Source organism: Silene latifolia, chromosome 1, assembly GCF_048544455.1.
Source record: "Silene latifolia isolate original U9 population chromosome 1, ASM4854445v1, whole genome shotgun sequence".
Classification (NCBI taxonomy): Eukaryota; Viridiplantae; Streptophyta; class Magnoliopsida; order Caryophyllales; family Caryophyllaceae; genus Silene; species Silene latifolia.
This window is the reverse complement of record NC_133526.1, coordinates 83,940,872-83,955,273: the sequence shown is the minus strand read 5'-3', so window position 1 is coordinate 83,955,273 and position 14,402 is coordinate 83,940,872. Positions and strand designations below refer to the sequence as shown.

The window sequence follows — 14,402 nt, the reverse complement described above, 5'->3', positions numbered from 1 at the left end:
AGCTGTGGACACCCCAACGCATGTTTTTACCTAGTGAAAAACCACCCGCGCCTTCCATCAAAACAAAATTTTCCCATCAATTATTTATGAAGAAATAGACGCCGGCTCACACTGTCATACCGACAAGAGCGGCGGTCTATATCAAGAAACAGACGCCGGCTCACACTGTCATACCGACAAGAGCGGCATTCTCTGTCAAGAAATTAGCGCCGTCGCAGTCACCCCAAGTAGTAGACGCCACGGCAGTCACCCCAAGAGGTTTGATGCCGTCGCAGTCACTCCAAGTGGTAGACGCCACGTAACACGCTATCAAGAAACAGACGCCGGCTCACACTGTCATACCGACAAGAGCGGCGGTCTCTGTCAAGAAACAGACGCCGGCTCACACTGTCATACCGACAAGAGCGGCGGTCTATATCAAGAAACAGACGCCGGCTCACACTGTCATACCGACAAGAGCGGCGGTCTCTGTCAAGAAACCAGTGCCGGCCCACACTGCCCATCCAACAAGAGTGGCAATCACCCTCATAAGGCGGATACCATGACAGTAACGGCCATCACACACTACACTCGCAAAAATGGACGAAGTGTCTTGGAAGCGTTGAAACACAATTGAGATACGCACTCTAAAACGACCACGGCCAAGCCGAGGCGGAAACAAAAGGGGCGCTCAATTAGGAATACAGGAAGACAATTCTGACAAGGATAAGATAAAGACCTCGGCCAAGCCGAAGGCGAAAGAAACGAACCATTATTAGAAGATAAGTTACAAAATTACAAGTGAAAAGAATACGGACGACGGCCGTCCCCATAGGGATAAGCCGAAACACGACCTACCGAGATTGTACAAAAAGAAGACAAAAACTATCACTATGTTCATGTATCAAGAGACAGCAGGAAGGAAGGGCTGAGTAGTTGGCCCCCGGACAGCCGAAGCAGATCTGCTGTAAACTTGTTCTCATCAAGCAGCACGTGGTAGCACGTGAGGAGCTGAAACAGATCTGCTGTAAACTTGTTCTCATCAAGCCGCATCTTCCTCAGCAGGCAACCCAGCAGCTCTTCTAGCAGCCTCAGCCTTGGCGTCAGCATGCAACCGCGGAATGTCAATCGTCGCAACAGTTGAATGTCAATCAATGCAACAGTGACCAAACGTCTTCAACACGCCTATTCACATCTCTTCGACTGTTCATCTCCCTCAAACAGATTCCTAGGTACCTAGTCTCCGCCGCTCATCGATCAACCAAGCCAGGAAGCACCGGCCGGGGGCAATCCAAATCAACCGGCACTCTCAGCCCTGGTCTCGGCCAGCGTCATGTTCTTTTCCACATCGGATACCCTTTACGCATCCATGTGGAGGGGGGATATGGTATATGGAGCGGCCTAGCAAGAGCCACGCTGGTACACAAGAAGACACCGATACAGAAAGATTTTCGAAATTTACTCTGCAGAATATACGCTCGGCATACATCGGAGCCCATACCACGGCATAGACTACGCTGGGGGCAAATTGATGGGGCATATTCTGCACCGCTGACCAAGTCAACACACTGAGCAAGGTCAAAGATATCCACAGCAAGTCAACGACTCAGACTGCCTAGTCAACGACTTAGTAGGCCTAGCCGATGCAGCCCATCGGCCTGTCACCTAGGTCACGGCCTGACAACCCGCCAGCCGGGACACATATCCGCGTACTCACATCCAAGACCCTCGGCCGGCCTGCCGTAGGTCCATCGGCCGAGGGTAGAACGGTCTTTCCACCTGATAAGCCACTTGGCCACTTGGCCACTACGTGACAAAAGGTAAAAGCCTATAAATACTCCTCAACCTTCATTGAGGAAAGGATCCAATTAATCCACAACTAAACCTAATATCACACATAAACTGGTATTATCTTCCTCATCTCTCTACAATATATCGCTCTAAATAACATACAACTTGATCCTTTAAGTTTACTGACTTGAGCGTCGGAGTGAGTACGCTTGGCGCAAAGCCAAGCCCTCAGTTCGTTCATTGTTGCAGGAGAGGCCGAGAGGAACGATAAGGACAAGAAGAATCCAACCAAAGGCATTACTCTACAAGCCACGGGTGGTAACGATACTTGCTCTGGAATTACACCCGGAACACATTCTTATTGCTTTTCATTCACATGTTAGTTTTATGCATCATTTTCCGCCTAAAACCAAACCACCTACTATTAAATTGCATGAAAATTGACTCATATAGGTTGGATGTTAGTTTTCATGGACATGCAGATGTCACAGTCTTTAAGCCATCACCTTAGTTTAATCATTCTCGCATGCTAGATTATAGTTCACTTAAAATGAATTAAAATAAAGATGATGGGATCTTCCTCTAAAACGGAAATTGAGATTAGTCTTTATAAGGGCAAACATCTATGAATCCCTTCTTCGTCGGTAGGCCTAATATGACCCCTTCTACGTTGGGTAAGTAGTTGTGTTGACTTAGTTTACCTCAACATCATAGTCCGAAGAGTTTCTCGTGATTATGATGGACTATAGATAGAATTTACAGAAATTTATCGACCAAGAATCCTAACGGTAGAATTAGCTAAAAGGTTAGCTTATCAATTTACAGAGAATTGAGTCTTGGAGTCATTTATATAATTCTTGAGGAAGGTCAATTGTATAAATGTTTTTGAGTCTTCGCGTTATGACATTAGCTCATTAGACTTAAAATTAAAACGATGCACATGCTTATTATTTTTTCTTCTTTCACAGTGTAGAACACGTTTATTATCGATAATACTGTTACAACAAATGGCTGGAAATAACGCAATCCCAATGCCTAGTGCCACACTAGATCGTTCGTCCTGGCTAAAAATGTTCATGGACCAAATGAACCAGTCCACTCGACTGAAGAATGATGGGTCCAATTTTGCGGATCGGGAGGCGGCACTACGGAATCGCCATCGCTGCGACGGTAAGCTCAGGTATTTAACTGAGCCAATACCGGTCAACCCAGGCCCAAATGCAGGAGCCAACGAGTCACTCGCTTATAGTGATTTCGTTATGGAAGCGGGTGCGATAAAGAACGTACTCATCTTTGCAATGGAAACCAATTTGCAGAGACGCTTCATTGCCCAAGGTGCAAACAAGATTTTCACCACGCTCACTAACGAGTTCTCAAAGGCACCGAGAATCGTTACATATGAGCATACATGTCGCTTCTTTGATGCGAAACTCCAGAAGGGCCAACCGGTTAGCCCACACATTCTTCACATGATTGAGAATGTCGAGAAGCTGGAGGCACTGAATTGTAAAATCAGTGAGAGCATTGTCATTGACCGAATGCTTCATTCTCTTCACGATGGTTTTGCCCTTTTCAGGGCGAACTACTATATGAATGACTTGAAAAAGAGTCCTCATGAGCTACACTCCCTTCTCGTACAAACCGAGAAGGATATGAAATTGAGTGGGAGCGTGAAACAGGATGTTCTCACGATTTACAAAGGTAAAGGTAAGGGCAAGGCTCATGGCGACCTAGCTGTAGGTAACCCAAAGTTTAAGAAGCCAGGAAACGGTAAGAATGCGCCTGGTGAGACTAGTGGCTCACAGGGCAAGACAAAGAGCAAGGGCGGTGACATAGAGTGCCACCATTGTCACAAGACTGGACATTGGAGGAGGAACTGTCCCCTTTACCGTGAGGACATCAAAGCAGGCCGCGTCGTTCCTGTTGGTATGTCATCTTATATTCATATGATTGAGATTAACCATGCAAGTTTTAGAACTTGGGTACTTGATACTGGTTGTGGTTCTCATCTGTGTAATCATTTGCAGGGCCTAAAGAACATCATACCTCTCGAAAAAGGTGATGTGGACCTGCGAGTCGGGAATGGAGCACGAGTTGCTGCTGTCTCGAAGGGAACATATGTAATCCAACTCCCTAGTGGTTTTGAGTTATTCTTAAATAACCGTTACTATGTACCCAGTTTGTCTAAGAACATTATTTCTGTTTCCGTACTTGCTAAAGACGGTTTTGCATTTTCAATAAAGGATAATAGCTGTATTTTCTCTTTCAATGAAATGATTTATGGCAAAGCAGTTTCCATGAATGGAATATATATCTTAGACCAAACCGCAGAAATATTACACGTGAATAATAAGAAAATAAAGGTTGGTGACAAAGATCAAACCTATCTATGGCATTGTCGAATGGGACACATAAATGAGAAACGCGTGAAGAAACTCGTCGATAATGGGACTATTCCCGCATTCGATTTTTCTACATATGGCACGTGTGAATCATGTCTCATTGGCAAGATGACTCGAATTTCCTTCAAAGGTGTTGGAATACGCGCTAGTGACCTATTAGGACTCATACATACTGGCGTATGTGGACCTATGCCAATTACCGCTAGAGATGGCTATAGATATTTTATCACTTTCACGGACGATTTGAGTAGATACGGATATGTCTACTTAATGAAGCATAAAAGTGAGTCCTTTGAGAAATTCAAGGAATACCATAAAAGGGTACAGAACCAACTGGGTAGAAAGATTAAAGCACTCCGTTCAGATCGGGGTGGCGAATATCTTTCAAATGAGTTTGATCAACACCTGAAAGACTGTGGATTCGTGTTGCAGTTAACTCCACCTGGAACACCTCAATTAAATGGTGTGTCCGAACGGAGAAATCGAACCTTACTTGATATGGTTCGATTCATGATGAGTCACACGGTAGTGCCTGATTCATTATGGGGTTATGCTCTTTTGTCAGCCGCTCTTATACTTAACCGAAGTCCGTCTAAAGCTGTCGACAAGACTCCATATGAAATGTGGAAGGGAACGGTCCCTAACTTGTCCTTTATTCGGGTTTGGGGCTGTGAGGCTTATGTCAAGTGGAGACACGAGGATAAGCTCGGCCCGCGATCGGTCAAGACATACTTTATAGGTTATCCAAAAGGAACATTTGGTCATTACTTCTATTCGCCTACCGAACATCGAGTTTTTGTTGCGGCTAGTGCGACGTTCTTAGAGAAAGAATTTCTCGAGAACAAGACGAGTAATAGAACCTTCGAGCTGTCGGAGATTCGGAACCAACGACCGAGGAACGGATGGAGGAAGTTGTTCCTCCAAGTAATGATACGGTTAATATTCCTGAGGAACCTAGGAGGTCGGGTAGAGTCTCTCATCCTCCGGATAGATACATTGGTATGGTCGAGGAGAATGACGTTTTACTCCTAGAGAGTAATGAACCCGTTACCTATAAAGGTGCTATGACCTGTTCCGACTCAAAGCTATGGCTCGAAGCCATGCAATCCGAGATGGACTCCATGTATGAGAATGACGTGTGGGATCTAGTTGATTTACCTAATAAGGTAAAACCTCTACAATACAAATGACTTTACAAAATAAAGCGTTCTGTAGACGCGCAACCTGATACCTATAAGGCACGACTTGTGGCAAAAGGTTTCACTCAAGTGCACGGATTGCATTATGATGAGATTTTTGCACCTGTAGTCATGCTACGTTCCATTCGGATAATCTTAGCGATTGCCACATTTCATGATTATGAAATTTGGCAAATGGATGTGAAAACCGCCTTCTTAAACGGTTATTTGGAGGAAGAGTTGTACGTGGTGCAACCCGAAGGTTTCATAGATCCTGAACATCCTAAGAAAGTATGCAAGCTTAAGCGTTCCATTTATGGACTTAAGCAAGCTTCTCGGAGTTGGAATCATCGTTTCGACCAGGTGATAAAAGAGTATGGCTTCACTCGATCGGTCGAGGAACCATGCTTATATATCAAGTCGAGTGGGAGCAAGATTGTATTCTTGATATTGTATGTCGATGACATACTCTTGATTGGGAATGACATTCCTCTCCTATCTTCGGTTAAAAAATGGTTGAAGAACCATTTCCAGATGAAAGATCTGGGTGAGGCACAACGCATTTTGGGAATCCGTATCTACCGAGATAGATCACGACGGACGTTATCACTTAGTTAGGAGTCTTATTTGGATAAGATTCTTGAGAAGTTCAGCATGACCAACTCCAAGAAGGGGAACCTTCCAATGACGATTGGGATGCAGTTGAGTAAGTCTCAGTCACCCACGACGCCTGAAGGGATTGAGCGCATGAGTCGTGTTCCTTATGCATCTGCAATAGGATCGATCATGTATGCCATGATATGCACACGTCCATACGTGGCATATGCATTGAGTATGACGAGTCGGTACCAAAAGACTACAGGTGAATCACACTGGATAGCTGTTAAAAACATCCTCAAGTACCTACGGAGGACTAAGGATTGGGTATTGACTTATGGAGGCGATTCTAAGCTATGCGCAATCGGTTACGCAGATGCTAGCTTCCAAACGGATCGAGATGATTCAAAATCTCAGTCCGGGTTCGTCTTCACTCTTAATGGTGATGCGGTCAGCTGGAAGAGTTCCAAACAGAATGTTGTAGCAGATTCTACTACTGAATCCGAGTACTATGCCGCTTCGGAGGCAGCAAAGGAAGCGATATGGATGCGTCAATTCTTACAAGGACTTACGGTAGTTCCTAGTTCGAATGACCCGATCACCATCTATTGTGACAATAGAGGTGCCATCTTCCAGGCTAAGGAGCCAAAGTCTAGCAACAAATCTAGACATGTACATCGGAAAGCTCACCTGATCCGTGATTACGTGGAGCAAGAAGAGATAGTGATTGACAAGATTGCGACGGATGATAACATCGCAGATCCTCTCACCAAACCGTTGAATTATGATAAGCATGTAGGGCATGTTAATTCCATGGAAATTAAACATGTTCCTGAGTTGTAGTACTTGATTATGGATTTGATACATTATCTTTTTCATATACTATTTATAACTTCATCGTTTTATATATATAATATTTTGTTTTTCATGTGGATTGTACTGACAACATTGAACGCCACAAAGTGAACTGAATTACATTATATTTGTTTTGGTCCATAATCGCCAATGTGAGCTGATAACTCCGGCTATTATATTGTGCAGTCGATTGATGGTGGGTTCAACGAGCCATAAGTCAAACGGTTGACTGATCGATCACAGATACGAGATTATGACGATACCTCGTAGGACAACTTTTTGTGACAACGTAATGGAGTCCTAAATATTTAATAACATTCGGTGCCAGGTCGTGGATAGGACATCCATTGTGTTCCTAGAGTCGATTCTTTTGACTATCGACTGTCTCTTGAGATTAAGGCAGTTTTTGGGTGACTTTGGTTTCTTTCTCACGGTCTGCCGTGAATCGGAGGCTAAGTAGATTTTTTTGGGTCATTTCATAATGTGCTTACATCTGCAGGATTCGAGTTGAGGAAAATATCCAACCCTTATCAGGTATAGTTATTTCTCGGGGCCACTTGAGGAGTTGTGGCGAAATGCATGGCCATGCTCGAATGTTGATTCGTTTATCGGTTAAGTTACTCTCTAGTCGGGAAACCACTCTTGATGATGATCGCTTGTAAAATACGACCTTTGTGAATACGGATTTGCAAATTGTTTTACATTGAGTGGGAGAAATTTTAGGATATGAGAATCGGTTATCGCACATACACTTGTGAGGACAAGTGGGAGTTTGTTGGAGCTTGTGTCGTCCACAAATTAGTGTGATAACATTTGTAAATATCTTACAGGTTCACAAGGGTATACTTCGTATATTTAATCAGTTGATTAACGTTTACCTAATAACGGTTGGCTTGCTAGAAAGTTTGACGTTATTATCATACAGATGGCGGTGATCAACTGGTCCCTAAAGGTCACACCTATAGGATGTGTTTGAGAAATGTGGTTATAGAAATATAATCACATTGATGCCCAAAATGACTAAAAAGTTAGTCAATGTGTTTATGAGATAATTATTTAATGAAAATTAAATAATATTAGTTGAGACGAATTAACTGTCAATTCGTAAATTAAATGTGTTGAATTGTCATCTAGTGAGGATCGAACCCATGACCTCTTGGTATGTATACCCTCACTATTACCACTATGACACATTCATCTTGTTGATATTAAATATAACTGATTATATTTAATTATGAATTAACAGATTAATTCGTCCAAGCTAACATTACATACTCCTTATTTCGGTCAGTTAGGCCGAAATTAGGAAAGATATTCTTTCCTAATTGACTCAATAATTCGGTCAGTATAAGAAAGAAAGGGAGAGAATTATTCTACCCTAATTCTTTTTCTTGACCTAGCCTCCTCTCTCATCCGAAAAAACACAAAAACCAACTAAATTTTACAGAAAATTTTAGATCGATTCTAGCACAATCAATAGGGCATATCTCATATCGTCTTGGGTGCAACTGATAGGCGAATATCAATTTTGATATTGTTCTTAGGCCAATTTTGCTAGGACAGAAGGTTAATTCTAAATCCTTTATACTTTGTTTATGTATTTTGTTTATGACTATTGATCATCACTGTTAAATTCGTTATAATCCTTCAATATTAAGGGAAGTATACAGATTATTTCCCACATGAAGAAGGCAAGCTTGTTAATGTGTTTTGGGCTGATGGACGTTGCAGGGGTATGGCCAAGGTATTTACTGATGCGTTTTTTTATGACGCTACCTTCCACTGTAACAGGTAACAATCGAATTTTAAACTCGTATTAATCTCGTATTTTAATCTCGTATTTTCATTCAACATTTCAATCGGTTCAAAAGTTGTTTTCGTCTTGCCATCAATTGATTTAGTCAAACAAGCTTTCGTCTTGCCATCAGTTAAGTAATTAACTACAATACGATTCAGGTGAAAACAAATACATATTGGAGTTTTAATACATATTGAAAACAAATCACAGCCACAGTTTCGGCTGTACCTCGCTATATGCAGCCAATACTGCATATTGGAATTTTAATATTGTGTAGTATGTTTATAAATACATATTGGAGTTCTATTCTCGTATTCATATTAAAAAAAATTATGAGAATTGATTTAGTTTAAGATTAATTGTTCGAAGAAGTTGTTGGAAGTGTTTGCTACTGAAATTGAATCTCTTTATGAGTAAGATAGTAGTACTAAGCTAAACTTGTTTTAAACTATATCTTAGTGTTTATAATCTACTTACCTTAACTGCCGTTTAAAATTGACAGGTACAAAATGTCGTTTACTCCATTTGTTGGTGTAAATCATCACGGTAGCACTGTTGTACTAGCATCCGCTTTGATTTCACATGAGGATGCCGTTAGCTTTACTTGGGTGTTTAGGAGATGGTTAGATTGTATGGGTAGAGCTCCGTCAGTTATAATCATGGATCAATGCAAGGGATTGGTAAGGCTGTGAAGGACGTATTTCCTAATACGCCCAACCGCTTGTGTCTTTGGCACATGTTGCGAAATGGAGCAAAAAATTTGGGATCGAATCCAAGGTACGATGAAATTAAGTCTGACCTTAATGATGTCGTTTATGAAAGTAAAGACATCGATGACTTTGAGGAATCTTGGGAACTTTTTGTAGTTAAATTTGGCTTACGAGACAATAGTTGGATCAAAGAGGTATATGCAAAAAGGGAATCATGGGTTCCGTTGTATTCGAAGAACATATTTTGTGCAGGTATGTCATCCACGCAAAGAAGTGAGCAGACGAACCGATTCTTCAAGATTTACTTTAATCCACAAACAACTTTGTTTACCTTCCTTGCAAATTACGAAAATGCCCTACGAGTCAAGGTCGAGGAGGAAGAAAAATTGAACTTTGCTTGCACCAATAAACCGTGTAGATATGATAAGAATGTCATTGTTGAGGAAGTCTTTCAAAGAGCATATAGCAACGTGATGTTCGCGAAGGTGAAAAAAGAGGTGTATGGCCTAATACACACCAATGCGGTGATTAAGATGAATATTGGGACGTTCTCTCTTTTGGTTGTAACCGAGGAGGTCAAACATCCGTTTTGGAAACCACGGGATAAGAAGTACGATGTGAGCATTGACACGGCTTCGGGTGCGTTTACTTGTACTTGTCAGCGTTTTGAATTTAAAGGAATATTATGTAGGCATATTATACGTGCATTGTTGCTAAAGAAAGTGCAGTTAATTCCTGACAAGTATATTTTGAGTTGGTTTCGAAAAGATTTGGTACGGGGCTATGAACATATTCAGGTTGGTTACCACACATCCGCAAAGTCAGAACGTCTTAAGCGGTCACTTGCGGTGACGTTAAGGAACGGTTACTTGTATAGACTAGCATTACACTCCGATGAGGCTTTCGCCCTATATAATAGATAATCACAGAAGCTAGTGAAGGAGTTGGAGGCAAGTGTTGGTATTGAGACCCTCAATGCCATAGGAGCAGGTACCAATGTTAATCAGCTGTAGGATCGTAGGAGACTACAACGGAAGGAAAACAATCAACGATACATGGTAAGACATGCGACTCCACGTAGAGAAGGCGGTTTAGAAGACTCCGTTGATAAAAGGGGCACGGGGAGAGCTCTTAGGCCAAGACAAAAGATGGTTAGGAGGGCTATAAACGTTGATCTGGTAGGTCCTTCACAACCTACGCCACAAAAGAGGAGGGTTACTAGAAACACAGCTCGCAACACGCAGTAGACTTTGTTTAATTTTTAGAATGGTTTTGTTAAATTTTTAGAACGATTTTGTCAAACTTTGTTAATTTAGTTGAACTAGTTTCCTTTCTTATCAATTTAGTTGAATTATTTTCGTTTCAATTGTTTGCATTCAATTTTGCCGACAAAGGACTTATTTTTGTTACAAATTTTTTTATTCAGTTTAGTCGATTTGGTTTCGTTTCAATTGTTTGTACACTCGAATTGGTTTTGTGTCAATTTTTTTAATGTAGTCAAATTAGCTTTATCTAAAACTAGTCAATTTTTGTACTCAATGTAGTCAGTTTAATCAACTTACAAACTCGTGTCGTGGGTTCGATTCTTTTTCGTCACCATTTTACTTGTCATTTTTCTTCTTAATTTGGGTTAAAACAATTATCAGTAATAAATAGTTTTCTCGAAAAAAGTATTCTATCAATCTGAATTACTCGAATTTTACTGACATATTGACGATTTACTGGACTTTTACTGAATCAATGAACGCATGTATTCTTGCTCATTTCGCCCTTATGAATTACCGAATTGAGATGGAATATAATTGCAATTTCACCATGAGATAATAAAATCCGAAAACATTATATTAATAGATAATAAAATCTGATTACACGTGATTACATAAGATTATACAATGAAGGTCATACTAAAAAAACACAAAGTAAATGGATGACCATAATACATGCAAAACCAGAAAGTTTTGTACAACTTTGTACTCCAACTACATAATGATTACCCCAACATGCAATTGACCAATTTTGCAACCAAAATGAATCCGATTACATGCAATACAAATTCCCCATCACATCGTATTAGAAACGATTTCCGATTGCATGAAATCGTAAGATACAAACAGTCCGATAAATTCATATTATAACATAATAAAAGACCTATATAAAATTAAAACATAAGCTAATATAAGACAATACTACTTAACAACATATAATTTCAAACCTAGTTTACATAACCACTTAAGCAAGATGATGGCCTCATGCACGGTGTTCGTTTTTCTTTTGGAACATCACCTCTTGATAGTCTGCCCATCCACGGCCTCATGCATGTTTTGCAAACCACTACTAGTGAACCACGATCCCAAGCATAACAACGTGGCATGATTTCGAACACAACTACATCGTTGCATGCAGCAACTTAAAATGTCGCGGTATTCCCGTTGAAGGATTGAATAGGGACAGGAGACGTAAGATCTTTAATGACTTTGGGGAGAGGATGTCGAAAAGGTGCAGGACAATAAATAGACCAATCAAGTTCCCCTTGATTAGCCATAGATTTTGATAAGGTTAGTGTAGAGAAATTAGGGTTAAGGTTAGACGGTAATTTTGGGTTTTTGGGACGAAACTGTTGAAGGAGATGAAGAGATTAGTGGGGAAAGGAAGAAGTTTATATAGAAGGGTGGAATGATCTCATATATCGCTTTATTTATAGGAGTATTTTTATCCTTTTTTTTTCTTCTTTTTGGTTAATTAGAAATAATGGTCTTCAATTTTTTGGTTTCTCCAAAATTCTAATCAAGTGTTATTTTATACATTGTAACAAAAAAATCAAAAAATAAAATAAAATAAGCTAAGTATATTTTAACAAGAAATAGTTGAAATGAGCTATGACCGGTATCGCTAAGTACATTTTTACATGAAATAGTGATAATAACCTATGATCGGTATAGCTAATTACGCTTTAACATGAAATAGTTAAAATAAGCTATGATCGGTATAACTAAGTACGTTTTTACATGAAATAGTGATAATAATCTACGATCACTATAGCTAAGTACGTTTTAACATGAAATAGTGATAATTACCTATATGATCGGTATAGCTAAGTATGTTTTAACATGAAATAGAGATATTAAGGTATGTTCGGTATCGCTAAGTACATTTTTACATGAAATAGTTATAATAACCTATGATCACTATAGCTAAGTAAGTTTTAACATGAAATAGTGATAATTACCTATGATCGGTATAGCTAAGTACGTTTTAACATGAAATAGAGATATTAAGCTATGATCGGTATCGCTAAGTACATTTTTACATGAAATAGTGATAATAAGCGATAATCGGTATCGCTGAGTACGTTTTAACATGAAATAGTTAAAATAACCGATCATCGGTATCGCTAAGTACGTTTTAACATGAAATAGTTAAAATAACTTATGATCGGAACTCCAAACCCTAAACCCTAACCCCTAAACCAGAACCCTAGAAATCCTAACCCTTAAAGCAGAACCCTAGAAACCCTAAGCCCTAAAACAAAAACCTAGAAACCCTAACCCCTAAAACTCCAAACCTTAAACCTTATATTCAAAATAACACTCGTATGTTTCGTTTTGGTGCCAATTTTTTAAATTTGCGCAAATTGTGTTAGATACACAAAAAAACAAAATGTTTAAAATTATACCAAGGTTCACATTTCGAAAAATTCATATTTGTAGACTTAAATTTCTTATTTAAATACACTTTTACGCCAAAATATTAATACTTAAAAATCAAATACATATTCAGTAATTTTAAATTCAATAAAATCAAAATGTTATATCTAATTGACAATCGATTAGGTTAAGTCATATTAAGGGTTAATAAACTTTAGAATTTAGGTTTCTTGTAATTTCAATTAGTGTTAAGTCAGTTTAAGGCGTAAGAGTCTTTAAAATTTAGGATATAATATTGTTATTATGTTATATTTTTAAATTCCAAATCAATTACGGAAACAATTAGACCGAATATTTTGATGCTACAAATCTGTTACAAATACAATAATTTGGGAAGAAAATAAAATATCACATAAGTATTTTCCATTTTTATGATTTCAAATTGATAATAATTCACGAAATTTACTATTTGCCTTTTTTAAAAACCAAATTCAAAACCAAACACTACTAATTTTCAATTTTCCGCCATATTTTTAAAATTTGAGCCAATTATGTTAACTACTAAAAAACACTAACATTTACTGATATAGTGAAATGAAATCAATAAATAACCGTGCTGATACCCCTGCTTAACTGGTTACTAGTCTATTTCTAAAATCCAGTTATCCCATGTTCGAACCTCACTAACAACAACTTGTTTTTTTCTTCTTCCCCTAATTCCTTAATATCCTATTCGTCATCAGGATTCTACAATTGAATTAGGGAAATTTAATTAGGGTTAGACAAATTAACATCAATTGAACTATGCTTTTGTCATTTTTAATTAGGGTTCATACAATTTTCACGAATTGAATTAGGGTTCATACTCTTCAACTTAGGTTAACTTTTTAAAATCAAACGAAAAATAAACCAATTACGTCGAAAATAATAAGAAATTTATTTCAATTAATTCAAACTATTACAACTAAAATTGTAACCAAAATAAAAACGTGGGAAAAGGACTAAACATGCTAAAACAAAACACAAGAAATACTAGAATTAAACTAAAACTGGAGGCGTCTTGCAGGCAACCGATATCGATCCCTAGTCCTCCATTCTGGATGCATAGGAGGAGGAGGTGTAAGATGATCAGCGTTATATCCAAATTCATCCCGAACAAGGAAATCGTCTACCACGGGCATTGGTAGATACTCCAAATCACCAACTTGACGCCATTTAAGATGGTCATCGGATAGAATTGCTATATTCTTAGCATTGTGTTCCTCTTCATAAATATACTCTATATTATGGCAAGGTACACCATATAGAGCTTTTTCGAAATCCTTCTTTGGAACGATTTCGATCATTGTTTCCAAAGCATCCCGTTTGCGTGCTTTCATCTCACGTTCATAGTGATTCCTCATCACACCTAATAGTAGTTTTAGAGCAGCCAATTTTGCATCGTGACT

General features: G+C 39.1%; 1 protein-coding gene across 1 annotated transcript; it reads left to right on the top strand.

Moving 5' to 3' along the window:
• The first annotated feature begins 9,336 nt into the window (after nt 1-9,336).
• Nucleotides 9,337-10,233, top strand: LOC141649611 (protein FAR1-RELATED SEQUENCE 6-like). The gene has a single exon (XM_074458297.1). It carries the CDS (start codon nt 9,337-9,339, stop codon nt 10,231-10,233), a length of 897 nt encoding a protein of 298 aa, XP_074314398.1.
• Nucleotides 10,234-14,402: the final 4,169 nt, after the last annotated feature.

Excerpts from the sequence above, each read along its gene's own strand:
- LOC141649611 (XM_074458297.1), top strand. The coding sequence starts at position 9,337 with ATGTTGCGAAATGGAGCAAAAAATTTGGGATCGAATCCAAGGTACGAT.